This window comes from Xyrauchen texanus, chromosome 20, assembly GCF_025860055.1.
Source record: "Xyrauchen texanus isolate HMW12.3.18 chromosome 20, RBS_HiC_50CHRs, whole genome shotgun sequence".
In the NCBI taxonomy this organism is placed as follows: domain Eukaryota; kingdom Metazoa; phylum Chordata; class Actinopteri; order Cypriniformes; family Catostomidae; genus Xyrauchen; species Xyrauchen texanus.
This window is the reverse complement of record NC_068295.1, coordinates 3,426,923-3,439,815: the sequence shown is the minus strand read 5'-3', so window position 1 is coordinate 3,439,815 and position 12,893 is coordinate 3,426,923. Positions and strand designations below refer to the sequence as shown.

Below are 12,893 nucleotides of genomic sequence, written 5' to 3'. Positions count from 1 at the left end.
ATAGAGTTTGTGACCTTCTTTGCATGATACGCTGGTGAGCAAATGCTGAGAGAATAATTATTTTCCTGTGTTGGCGCTGGATCCAGTTTAACAGTGCTTACTGTAACTTGTTGTTCCCATTTTCTGGGATTACATCCACACTGTCCACACCTCCAACCACAAGGTGATATTTAAGCCTGGGTTACCATGCCAATGGCGCAATTCAGGGTAGTCAGTGACGCGTCAATGTGACGAGGGACCACCATGTTTCTGTGCTCGCTTTTGCAAAACTTCAAGCGTATAAGAACACATGATTCATTTAAGCTCGGTTTATACACATCAATGTCTGCTAGAAAAACACAAACGCAATTTGTGTTTCCCTTCACAGGGTGGGAGAGACTGCGAGCGCCACGGTAAGCCTTCAGACTGCCAAGATGACATGCAGCGATATCCAGGAGGGAGCCCAGTACCCGTCTGTGCCAGCGATGTTATCGTCAAACTGCAGACAACAATTAAAAGGTGATATTTAGCACTCTATTCAATTAGTCAAAAATACATTAACAATGCAATTCGCACAAGTGGTGTAACCATCGGAGATATAATTAATAGTTAAATAATTAAAGTCTCATTAAAAGCTGAAATTCTTGAAAAACAAATATTGGAAGTTGTTTGGAATAAGCTTTTATAATTAGTTCTTTAAAAAAAAAAAGCAGTGAAGCAATATGTTTTAAAATATTATCAATATCTGAAAAAGTTTTGTCAACAAAATAAAAAATCAGGCGATGTAACCAATGCTGCTTGCCATTTTGGAAAAAAAACAAAACAGAGAGGACAGAATTTGTGACTTAAAAAATGCATGATATTTTTAAAAACAAATTATATACTGTATATATATATATATATATATATATATATATAAATATATATATATATATATATATATATATATATATATATATATATTTAAATAAAAGTATGATATACTGTGTGTATATATATATATTAAAAACATTATGTTATATTGTATATATATATATATATATATATATATATAAAAATAATGATTTATGGTATATATATATATATATATAAATAATGTTATAATGTGTGTATATATATATATATATATATATATATATATATATATATATATATATATATATATATATATATAAAATAATGATTTATGGTATATATATATAAAATATAAAAAATAATGATTTATGGTATATATATATATATATATATATATATATATATATATATATATATAAATAATGTTATAATGTGTATATATATATATACACATTGTGTGCATGAAATAAAAGATTGGCTTCATTCAAATTTTTTAAAACTTAACATGGACAAAACTGAGATTATTTTTACCGGACCTCCGTCACTCACTAACAAAATTCCTACTAACTTCACCTGCAGAGTTTGCTGGCTCTCACATCAAACCATCCAGTACTGTTAAAAGTCTTGGTGTAATCTTTGACTCCTCTCTATCTTTCCATTCTCACATTAATTCTATCACTAAATCAGCATTCTTTCATCTACGTCGCATCGCTCAGCTCCGTCCCTTCATCAGTATCTCAGACGCTGAAACTGTCATCCATGCATTTATCACATCACGTCTCGATTATTGCAATGCACTTTTTATTGGCCTTCCTGCTAGCTCCATTTCCAAATTGCAATACATTCAAAACTCTGCTGCCAGAATACTCATCCACACCAAGCGTTCTGCACATATCACCCCAATTTTGCATGATCTTCACTGGCTTCCTGTGGTTTACCGTATCAAATTCAAAATTCTCCTTCTCACTTTTAAATCTCTGCACGGCTTGGCTCCCTCCTATCTCTGTAATCTGCTTCACCCCTACGCACCGACTCGCTCTCTACGATCCTCCGACTCTAGCCTTCTCGTCGTCCCTCGGCATCGCCTTGTTTCGATGGGGGGCAGATCATTCAGTGTTGTAGCACCCAAAATATGGAATTATCACTCTGTTCTGTTAACACTATCTCTGAATTCAAATCCATGCTCAAAACTCACTTATTTGCTGAATGTTATAACTCTTAAGTTGTACTGTTTGTTTTTTTTTTTTTTTTTTTCCCGCTGGGTGCTGTCCCATCTACCTAACCTTCTCATTTTTTGTACCTTCACTGTTATCTACCTGCTGTTGTTTTGTCTGCTGTCTTTGTCCTCTGCCTTTATTGTTGCTTGTCTATTGTAAAGCGTCCTTGAGCTCTGGAAAGGGCTTATATAAATAAAACTTATTATTATTATTATTATATATATATATATATTTAAATAAAAGTATGATATACTGTGTATATATATATATATATATATATATATATATTAAAAAAATTATGTTATATTGTATATATATATATATATATATATATATATATATATATATATATATATATATATATATATAATGTTATAATGTATATATATATATATATATATATATATATATATATATATATATATATATATTAAAAAATTATTATATACTGTATATATATATAAAAATAATGTTATAATGTATATATATATTAAAATAATTATGATATACTGTATATATATTATTATTATTTTTGTATTTTTTTTAACTTGATAAACATGTATGAAAACTTTTTTTAAATTAATGAATAAATTGTGCACACTCAATGTGCAAGGAAAGTACCTTTTTACATTTTAGTAGTCATACATGTGTTTTAAACATTTCATATTTTCAAAAATTACTACTTATGAATTGGAAAATTGTCCAAAAATGTATTAAAAATGACTTTTTGTTAAGTTCTGTGAAGTGACACTAAAAATCAGTTATAAAACAATTAAATGGGCAATCTCATGAGGATCCTTTAAAATGCTGCTAACCAGGAAATAAGACATTTATTAAGCTTTTAATTTAGGAATAGGGAGAATTTTACCTGTTACTATTTATTACATTTGTAATAATTATGTAGAACTACTTCATATCTATTAATTCAGTTTATTTTCTTATATTTTTTGCATTAATTAGCTTAAAATAAATTAAAGCTTTACACATTTGTGTGGAATCAGTGCATCACAATAGACCTTGAAATGTCTAAAAATACTTGATGCAGGCTTTTATGATTATATTATGATTATTATCCACAGTTTTCAGGATCTCATATTAATCTAGAGGCTCCCCAGAATATTTATACTTTTAAAATTAATTTGTCACACATTAAAATGAACTTGTGAATTCAAAAAAGTTGATTAAAAACATGGTGGGCGGTTGCAGCAATTTACAAATATATACATTTTAACAAAACATTTTGATGTGGAAAAAAAGTGCCTTTTGTCTTTTACCCACATGCAGAAGAGCTGTGCATGCTAAACTAAAGTCCTGTGTTTTGTTTTACAGTGGGAACCCGTTGGCGCCCGAGTCCAGGGGCCACCCAGCGCTCCACACGCAACTCCAGAAATTCACAGTGTCGGCGGACAAGGTGCCCATTTATTACTTTACCATTACACAACTCTTACACAATCACTTACACTACAAAAACCAACTGTGTCCAATCGGCTAGAAAACACTGGGAAAATGAACAAACCCCTCCAGCGCACTTCTGCAAACTCATTCCTGTGGTTCAGCTGACTTGTTCTGAACCTAGCCAAGAGTTTGGATTCCTCACAAAATAAACTTGTGAACGGGTTGATAGATGTGTCTTTACAAAGTGGATGCGGATTACATTTTTGTATGTCGCCCTTGACGGCCTCTGCTAGTCTATGTGACTTCCAGCAATTGTTCTGGCTTGAAATCCCATTCAGTGTGTTCTGAACCAATCAGACAGGAGTTCAGATGCCAACCAGATCTAAATAAGATCTCTTTCTGTTTCCGTTCTTAAATATTGTCTTCCTGTTCTTTTATGGAAGGTGACATCTTGGCTCTTGTTTCTAAACCTAGTGAGCTGCCTAGGTATGCTGCATTTAAAGGGATAGTTCACTAAAAAATTTTTTCGGATCAATCCCGTATGGCTTTCTGTCTAGTGCGGGACACAAAAGGAGATGTTAGCCTCACCATTCATTTTCATTGCACGGAGAAAGGATGCATGGAAAGTGAATGGTGACTGAGGCTATCAGTCCTTATCATGCTGCCTTTTGTGTTCCATGGTGGCAGAACTTGCTGCCATAATGCCATAAATCCACATGTCACTCACCCAAACGCAAAACAAAACAAATGTTTTGTTAAATAAATTACATCAAATATAATGAAATGTGATGGGTCACGCTGAGACTGGGAATGCCCGATTATTGTTTACCGTAAAGTGCAGGTTTTTTGCTCATGTTGAACACAATATACATTTTCACCATTAATTATACTGTATTGTAAAATCATACATAATATGTCCAATATTTTACTGGCAAATTACATATTAAATATATTATAATTTTTTACTGTACTGTATATTTTAAAGTCGGCATGAAATGGAAATTGCGACCGACTTTACTTCCGTATTGTGACATATTTCCGAGTGAAACACACACACCCCTACCACAGTGCTGCCCGAGTCAGAGCCGGTTATCGGTGAAATTGGGTCGCAACACATTTATGAACAAACTGACAACATAAACACACGAGTACTTGAAATGCGTGCGCTCGCTTGCTCAGTAGAGTTTAACGGAGACTTGCTTGTTTACATTATAAAACATAGAAAATAGCAGTAAAATGTAAGTGATGAGCTGCACAAGCCCTCCGTCAACGCACCTGACGCAGCAACTGCTCCACATTAAACTGTATGTTTATTATGATCTTCTTTGAAGTGTTTATAAAGTGCTCTTGTGTGCGGGACATCTTGGGTTGTGTTTTTTCTGCTTCAACTTGTCTCTATAATGCAACACATTTTTCACTTGGCTGTGAAGTGACGTCACTGAAGGGGTTCTCTGTGCTCACTGCACATATCCAACTTATCGATAATGAAATTCGTTGTCGCTGATTTCCATTATCAATAATTATCCATTTTATTAATTCGTTGTTGCAACCCTACACTAAATATAAAGGAAAAAAGACTTACTGTGCATCCCAAGATAACTGCGCTCAAGAGGCCAGAGACATCCAATGCGTTGTATTCAATAGTGATCACCTCAACAATTCAGATGTGAAATGTCTCAAACACAAGCGCGAATTTGCTGTTATTCCTCCTCCTTCGAAATGCAAATTCAAGCCAGGTGACCAAGTAAGTTTGGGCTAAGGAATGATCATTTTGAAGGAAAACAGACGAAAATACACCTTGCCATCTTCACCAACATGTGATTCGTTCATCTCTACCCAAGAGATGAACGTATTTATAAGAAAGGGGCGGGGTTTAAGAGGCCTAAATGATTGGATAATTCCTGCATGTGTCACCAGAGAGAAGTCTGTCGTGGAAGATCGTGTTATGACATTTTAATTAAAGATTACGAGGTCAAAATAAAAAAAAAATGTATTAAACTTATACACGTGTGAATCGTTCACAATAACATTAATACCATGTATTTAGAAAATAGATAGGGTGAATTTTCATGTTTTTACTGTAGCATTTTAAATAGTTTTTCCGTTAATATTATGGACATTTTTGAAAACAAAATAAATCATTTGTCACTGATGAAGTTCCACTTTAGATCAGGGATTAAAATCGGAATGTTTTTCATTTGGGTTTGTTATGAATGGAAAAATTATTCCGGCGTTCCGCACCATACTTTCAAAAATGGTTAGAATGAAATAAGAGCAGTTAATAACATTCTGTTTAAAAGTGACTGTGGCAGGGCGGGCCGGGCCGTGATTCTGTACACCCGGCCCCTAATTAGGCTGATTAAGCCCGAGAGGGATAGAGACCAGATATGGCAGTGCGGCAGAGAGAGAAAGAGGGAGAGAGAGAGAGAGAGAGAGAGAGAGAGAGAGAGAGAGAGGGAGAGAGAGAGAGAGATAGAGAGAGAGGGAGAGGGAGTTTTTCCGGCCACCTTTATCCCTCTCGGGCTTAATCAGCCTAATTAGGCCCCGCCCTCCGCCCTGCCAAAGTACCATTTAAGATATAACTGAGTGCACTGTTAAATACGTCCCCAAAAATATTTGAAATGTTACAAATGTTCACCTGGCCACTTCAAATCAAGTAATATCCTAAATCTCTCTCTCCCGCATGCACATACACACTGCATTGGCACGTTTAGACTAAACGTCACATTATGCAGGCAAAATTATTTTAATTTTTTTAACGTTGGTTAAGAGTACTTGGACGAGTGGTTTCCTTCAGAAACAAAGCACATGCTTATATTCTACTAATAAAAAAGCCTAAGGAAAAACAGGTGGAGGAAAATACCATTCTAGTGTGGAAAAGGGGCATAAATGTTGCTAAGTTAATGCATTTTCACATAAAAATGTATTCATGTGGACGTGGATCATCTATGAGTTTGAAGACTTCAGCAAATAATTTATATCAGAAATAGAACGGGGCGACCATACATCATTAGCACAACACGATGGGTGCACCCAGTCTAGACGTCATCATTGATTATAATTGGAGCAATTTGCTTTTGAAGCTACATGCCGTTCACATCAGTGTTAACAGGTTGTCAAAGTATACTCTGCATTCAGGTACGTCTTGCACTAAGCGCAAAAGGGACTTTTCGGCACATGCACCTGGCATTGACTCTGCTAAAAGAGTATCACAAAGCAGTCATAGTGAGCATGTCCGTATGGGCATGTGGTCAAAAGGGTATACTGTGAAATGCTGTGCGCTCAACCACTCGAGATAGAACAGCAAACAGAATAAAGAAGTCTACAATAGCCTTTAGAAGGCTGCTGCATATGAAGGGAGGAGACAGCAAAGCAGCTCATTAGGTTTGGAACAGCTCTCCTCTCAACCTTTGTGTTCTTTACAGACTCTGTCCTGGCTCAAAGATAGTGTTGCCATGGCCACTCAAATCTGCAGCTTGTCCGGGCCGAGGGGTTTTGAAGCAGCCAAGAGACGTCAGGCCTCACTGGAGCAGGACATCCTGTCCAACAGAGCCAGAATAGAACTGGTCAAGAGGGTGAGCATAAATGTCAGAACGGATTAGTATTCAAATGTTCACTGGATTTACGCAACAAGTGTGCAGAGTTAAAGGGTTAGTTCATCCAAAAATGAAAATTATCCAATAATTTACTCACCCTCAAGCCATCCTAGTTGTATATGACTTTCTTCTTTCAGCCAAACACAATCGGAGTTATTTAAAAAATATCCTGCTCTTCCAAGCTTTATAATGGGAGTGAATGGTACCTTAGATTTTGAAGCCCAAAAATAGCGCATCCATCCATCAAAAATCCTCTGTGCTTCTGCATTCGTCAATTTTCACTGCCGTTCACTGCCTTCACTTCGCTTCGCTTCAGAAGGCCTTTATCAACCACCTGGTGCCATATGGATTACTTTTTGGATGTTTGGATGCGCTTTTTTGGGCTTCAAAATCTAAGGTACCATTCACTCCCATTATAAAGCTTGGAAGAGCAGGATATTTTAAATATAACTCCGATTGTGTTTGGCTGAAAGATGAAAGTCATATACACTTAGGATGGCTTGAGGGTGAGAACATTATGGGACAATTTTCATTTTTGGGTGAACTAACCCTTTAACTCGCTCCCTTTTTATTGTTGTCACCCTATTCGTTTTTGCTCCAGAAAAATACTACTTTATTTTTTTTTATTATATATTGTAATTATGTCATTAAATTTTTATATAGCTGATTTTGTCCCCTGAAATAGCTTTTAATGTTCCATTTCAAAAAGTGCATTTTACATTTTCATTTTTGTAACAAAGTAAATATTTAGTAAAATTCTGCTGTGTTTTCAGAATGTGTCTGAAGTTTCAGCTCAAAATACCCAACGGATCATTTATTACACCATGTTATATATGCCTCTTTTTGGGTGGAATCAAAAACACGCTGATTTCGTGTGTGTCTCTTTAAATGCAAATGAGCTGCTGCTCCCCGCCCCCTTTCCGGAAGAGGGCTGTGCCTTTACAGCATGTGCTTCGGTTACTACAGCAACAACAAATCAGAACCAATATGACTGACTGCGTAAATACTGGAGTTCAGGCAGGGCTGGACTGGGAAAAGAAATAGGCCTGGGATTTTACATAGCAACTGGCCCAAAACTTGCTATGTAAAAGTTGCTACGGTGCCGCGGTGCATATCGCGGCACCATTTTGTGGTTCGTTCTACATAACGCGGCGGCTCATTTTAGATTATCGCGGCCCATTTCGTGGCCGACCCACCGGCCCGCTCGGTTGTCCCGAAGCCCAGTCCGCCCCTGATTGGCTCCAAAGTGCGTCAGCCCACCGGGAAAATGCCCGGTATGCCAGATTACCAGTCCACGTTGTCCACTGCATCTTCAGTGGCTCTGATGCTGGGACTTCATGAAGACTCTTATGTTCACTTTTACAGAAACAACAGAACACTTATGAGACATTATTCATCTCACTGTATCTGCTCCAGCGGACTGTGTGTAGATCACTCAGGGGCGGAGCTATGATAATAGGGCGGAGTCCTTCACCAGTCGTGGGCGTGGCCTGCTCTAACGTGACATCACTTTAGAGCAGAAATGAAAAGCGTTCATTTTGACACACTGTTTTTGATTAATAGAAATATAAGAAAGAATTTTGCATTATAGGTACCCTTAAAAAGATTATATGTATATAAAGATTATATGTATAAGATATTATGTCCCCATGAAATAGCTTCAGTGCACTTAGTTAAATCGAGTAGCTTATCATTATTTAAAAAAAATATACGATTTTAACTCTCCTCTGTCTTCAGGAGGGTCACAGTCTGGTTCGAGCTCAACACCCGGGCAGCACAAAGATCCAGGAGTTTCTGAGTCAGCTGGAAGTTTTGTGGGAGGAGCTGAAGAGTAGGCATCAGAGGAACGGACTGGTGCTACAGGTCTCAGAGGAGCTCAACTGCAGGGTACAAATATATCTAGAGCACCATAGATATAAATATAACCACCATAGATATTCAGGTGGTGACTCCCCCTATTCAGACCTATTTGGATTTTTCAATGACCGATTCTTATACTTGTGCATTTGGTGTTATCTCCAGTGACGTTTATTTTGATGGACAGGTGGTGCGGGTGCTGCAGTCTTTATGCAGTCTGGAGGCGTGGTTGGAGGCGGTGGAGTTGTCCATCAGACAGGCGTCTCTAGCGGGTGACCCAGAGTCTGTGAGCGTGGCCGAGCAGGAGAGCTGTCAGCTGGAGCGAGAACTGCAGGACAGAGGTCTAGAACTGCAGAACCTCAGACAGGAAGTGCATCATCTGAGCAGTCAACGACACCTGCACACTCAGCTGCTACCTGCACGCCTCAAAGATGTCAAGGAAAAGTACGTGCTGACACTTGATTACAGCGAACTCTTAACTCTTTCTTATCGAGGAGGAAGTGAATAAGTCGGTATTACACGAGGAAGTCTTTGGTTTGCGGTTGTCGATACCGAAACTGATATGTACAGAGCAAGGTGCACGGTAAAAAAGCATTTTATCACTCAGTATTTTTGTCTTGTTTTTAAAAAAAAAATGTCTGAATATCCTTAAAACAAGATACATTTACTTGAGAAGCAAAATTACATAAGATACGTCTTGTATTTAGAGAAATGCAACAATTTTAGTGAGGTTTATGTTTTAATCAAGACAAAACTATGTGCCAAACTAGTTAATTTGTCATAGCCCATTAGTAAATCGTTTTTCTTGTTATAAGCCTCATTAAATTTTGTTTACATTTCCCTGAAAACAAGACTTAATATCTTGTCATTAGGATATTTTGACATTTTTACTGGAAAACAAGACAAAACTACTGAGTAAAAAGTTATTTTTTTTTTACAGTTTGAAATGCACAAAGGTTTTTATGATTGCAAATAAAATGTACACAAACATTTCTAAATGTAAATTATCACTTAGTTTACTAAATATTTACATAAAATGTGCATGAGCCATTCGCCTGTCTATGCGCGCACTGTTAAATGGAGTATACTTTGACAGGCTTATGTCCGACTGTACGCTGACGCTGAGCATTCAGCATCAAAATCGAAGTATATTTGGGCTTATCTGTTCAAGGTCCAACTATAAATCAGCCACAATGCAGAACAAACATACACATAAATGAGGAGGTGAGACCATAACACAGCCTTAATGCTGCATACTCACACACACACACACACACACACACACACACAAAAACACACCCACACCCACATGTTGGTGCAGCTATCCTTATGAAGACTCTCTATAGGCATAATTATTTTTATACTGTACAAACTATAGATTATATGCCCTAACCCTGCCCCTAAACCTAACACTCACAGAAAATATCGTTTAGTATGTTTTTTGAGCAATTAGAATTATGGGGACACTAGAAAAGTCCTCGTAAACCACTTAAACCTGCCCACAAACACACACACACACACACACACACACACACACACAGGAATACATGGGTGAGACTAACACAGCCAGAAGGGAGAACACAACACACACAGACAATAGTTTGATAATATCCAAATATGTAACTTAGAACACTGCCATCTACTGGCTATTATTGTCATAACATGATTTTCAAGTCATGTTATTTCTGAATTTTTTCACCAGATGGCAGCAGTACATGACACATTCTCATATTTCCTTCATGTTTCAACTAGGTTTTTACTGTTGTGAAGTTACATAAATTTGCTTTTGTTTATGTTTATGCTTAAGATCTAAATAAAATCCTAAAGTGCATCATTTTATTGATTTTACTTCAATGTTATCTATCTTTAAAAAAAAAGAGTTGATGGTGATATGAACGTGAAACAGTAAAGTTCCATCAGAATAGGAGGGTTAAAGAAATTGTTCCCCAAACAAACAAAATCATCAATCATTTCCTTGTGTTGTTCTATATCCATATTGGTGGTCGTCGATATTCTGACATTTTAATTATCGGCATAAGCCGATAAATTTTCCCGTTGGGCCGATTTGTTTCGTTAAGGCGCTGAGAATCACCTGCTTGCATGTGAAGCGACTGAGACAGGTAAACGACCAGTCACAGTTTCTTTTGTTGTTACGTGCCATCGTGTTACTACAATAATAGACCGGTGTGCCGCACAGTGTCATTTGAACGGTCTGCATATCAGAGCCGCAACAGACGTGTTTCAGCTCATAATGTTAAAGTGTTCATCTGTTTCATTCTCCCTCTCTCTCCTCAACAGTTCCCTTTAACTTTTAACTCTCTTGTCTAATGATAAAAAATGCAAATATCAATAATACTAATATCATATACCATCTGCTAATATGCACATGTCTCATTTAAACCGATTTAATAAACCAACCTCACAAAACTTCAGCATCCTCTGGAACGCTCATTTATTGACCTCTAAAGCCTCTCCTCAGCAGTTCCCGGTCATTTTAAACTTTCTGTTCTAATGATAAAAAGCAAATATCAATAAAACTTCTATTATATACAGTTTGCAAATATGCAGGTATCTCGTTTAAACACAGATGCAATTCACGAACCTCATGAAAATCCAGCGTTTTCTTCCAATCGAATTCCATCAGCCAGAATCAAAACCTTCAGGATCAAGATGAAAATTTCCTCTAATTCACAAATTATGACGGTCACTCCGTGCCATTCCAAGCAGGCAATCCAGGCTGTTTAAAGAGTCAGGCATCGCTGCTCACGCTGGATCCGCACGAGCATGTGAGTGCAACTTCAAAGAAAAAGCGCTTCACGTGCATTAAAAGTAAATGTCTCATTCACTATAAACTGTATGTGCAATTGGTTTGATTTGGTATTTCTTTAGTAAATACGATTGTTAATGTGGACATGCCATATATGGTTGCTGGACTACTGTGTGTACTGTTATTTCCTTCTTCCTAATATATTAACAATTTCTTCATGTGCAAAATAAATTACTAAAATTTGATGACTAAACAGAAATCAGAAGAATCTGCTATCTATCATTGAAAATACAATATTATTTGTTTAGATGACCAGAGGCTGTCACACTTATAAGTAGTCCACATGATTGGTGTGATATATTCCAAGGCTTCTGAAATGATAGTTTTGTTTGAGGAACCGACCAAAGTGATAACTGATAAAACTACCCATCTCACAACCAGCCAGGCAAGATTTCCAGTGTAAATGTTGGATGTTTGAGCATCAGCAGTTATTGTTGATGTTGTTTAGGTTCAGCAGTGTTCAGGCAGCACTGACCCAGCAGAGCTCTAAACTGAAGGACACTCGTATGCTCACAGAGTTCCTGGAGAAGGTGGAACTGGAGGAGAGCCACTACTGCACCGTCGGAAAGGTCAGACCCAATACTGTGACCTTAACTTCCTTAGTTTTACAGCAAGTGAAATGGGCATCGAAGACTGCACCCTATATGATTGGTAACCGGAAGGTTGCAGGTTCGATCCCCACAAGGAGGGACCCATAAACTAGTGCCAGTGTGGGGCAAGCAAGATCAAATCAAAGCTTATAAACTTCTATAACAGAGGAAGTGCCTTGGAAGAATTTTTCTACAATCAGTGAATTATTCCAATCTGTTTTATTTGGCCAATACTGAGAAATACTTCCTATTTGGGTCAGACTAGTCTTTTTGTTTGATTGTCTGATATCACAAAACGATTATACTTCATTTTCTGGTGCTTCTCCAGCCCCTGTGTGGAGATCTTGGCTCGGGACCATCTCTTCTGAGGGATCGTGATGAACCCCTGATGGAGAGCATTGGAAACCCCGTGGAGGAGCTCAGAGAAGCTGTGGAGATGCTGAATGACACGGCGCGAGAGAGAGGACGCTCGCAGTCACATGACCAGAGCATCCAGGAACTTCTGAGCAGGGTAGATGGAGTTAAAAACTTAAGGATTGTCTTATATTTTCTTATCTTATAACTCTTAAATGTCCGA

General features: G+C 37.2%; 1 protein-coding gene across 3 annotated transcripts in view; it reads left to right on the top strand.

Moving 5' to 3' along the window:
• LOC127660426 (uncharacterized) overlaps positions 1-12,893 on the top strand; it is an 85,490-nt gene that overhangs the window by 39,053 nt on the left and 33,544 nt on the right. For all 3 annotated transcript variants that reach the window (XM_052150636.1, XM_052150635.1, XM_052150637.1), the window contains exons 12-18: positions 368-498; positions 3,381-3,462; positions 6,872-7,021; positions 8,780-8,929; positions 9,087-9,343; positions 12,175-12,295; positions 12,645-12,827. In XM_052150636.1, the coding sequence (XP_052006596.1) occupies positions 368-498; positions 3,381-3,462; positions 6,872-7,021; positions 8,780-8,929; positions 9,087-9,343; positions 12,175-12,295; positions 12,645-12,827 (1,074 nt within the window). The remainder of the gene's footprint in view (positions 1-367; positions 499-3,380; positions 3,463-6,871; positions 7,022-8,779; positions 8,930-9,086; positions 9,344-12,174; positions 12,296-12,644; positions 12,828-12,893) is intronic.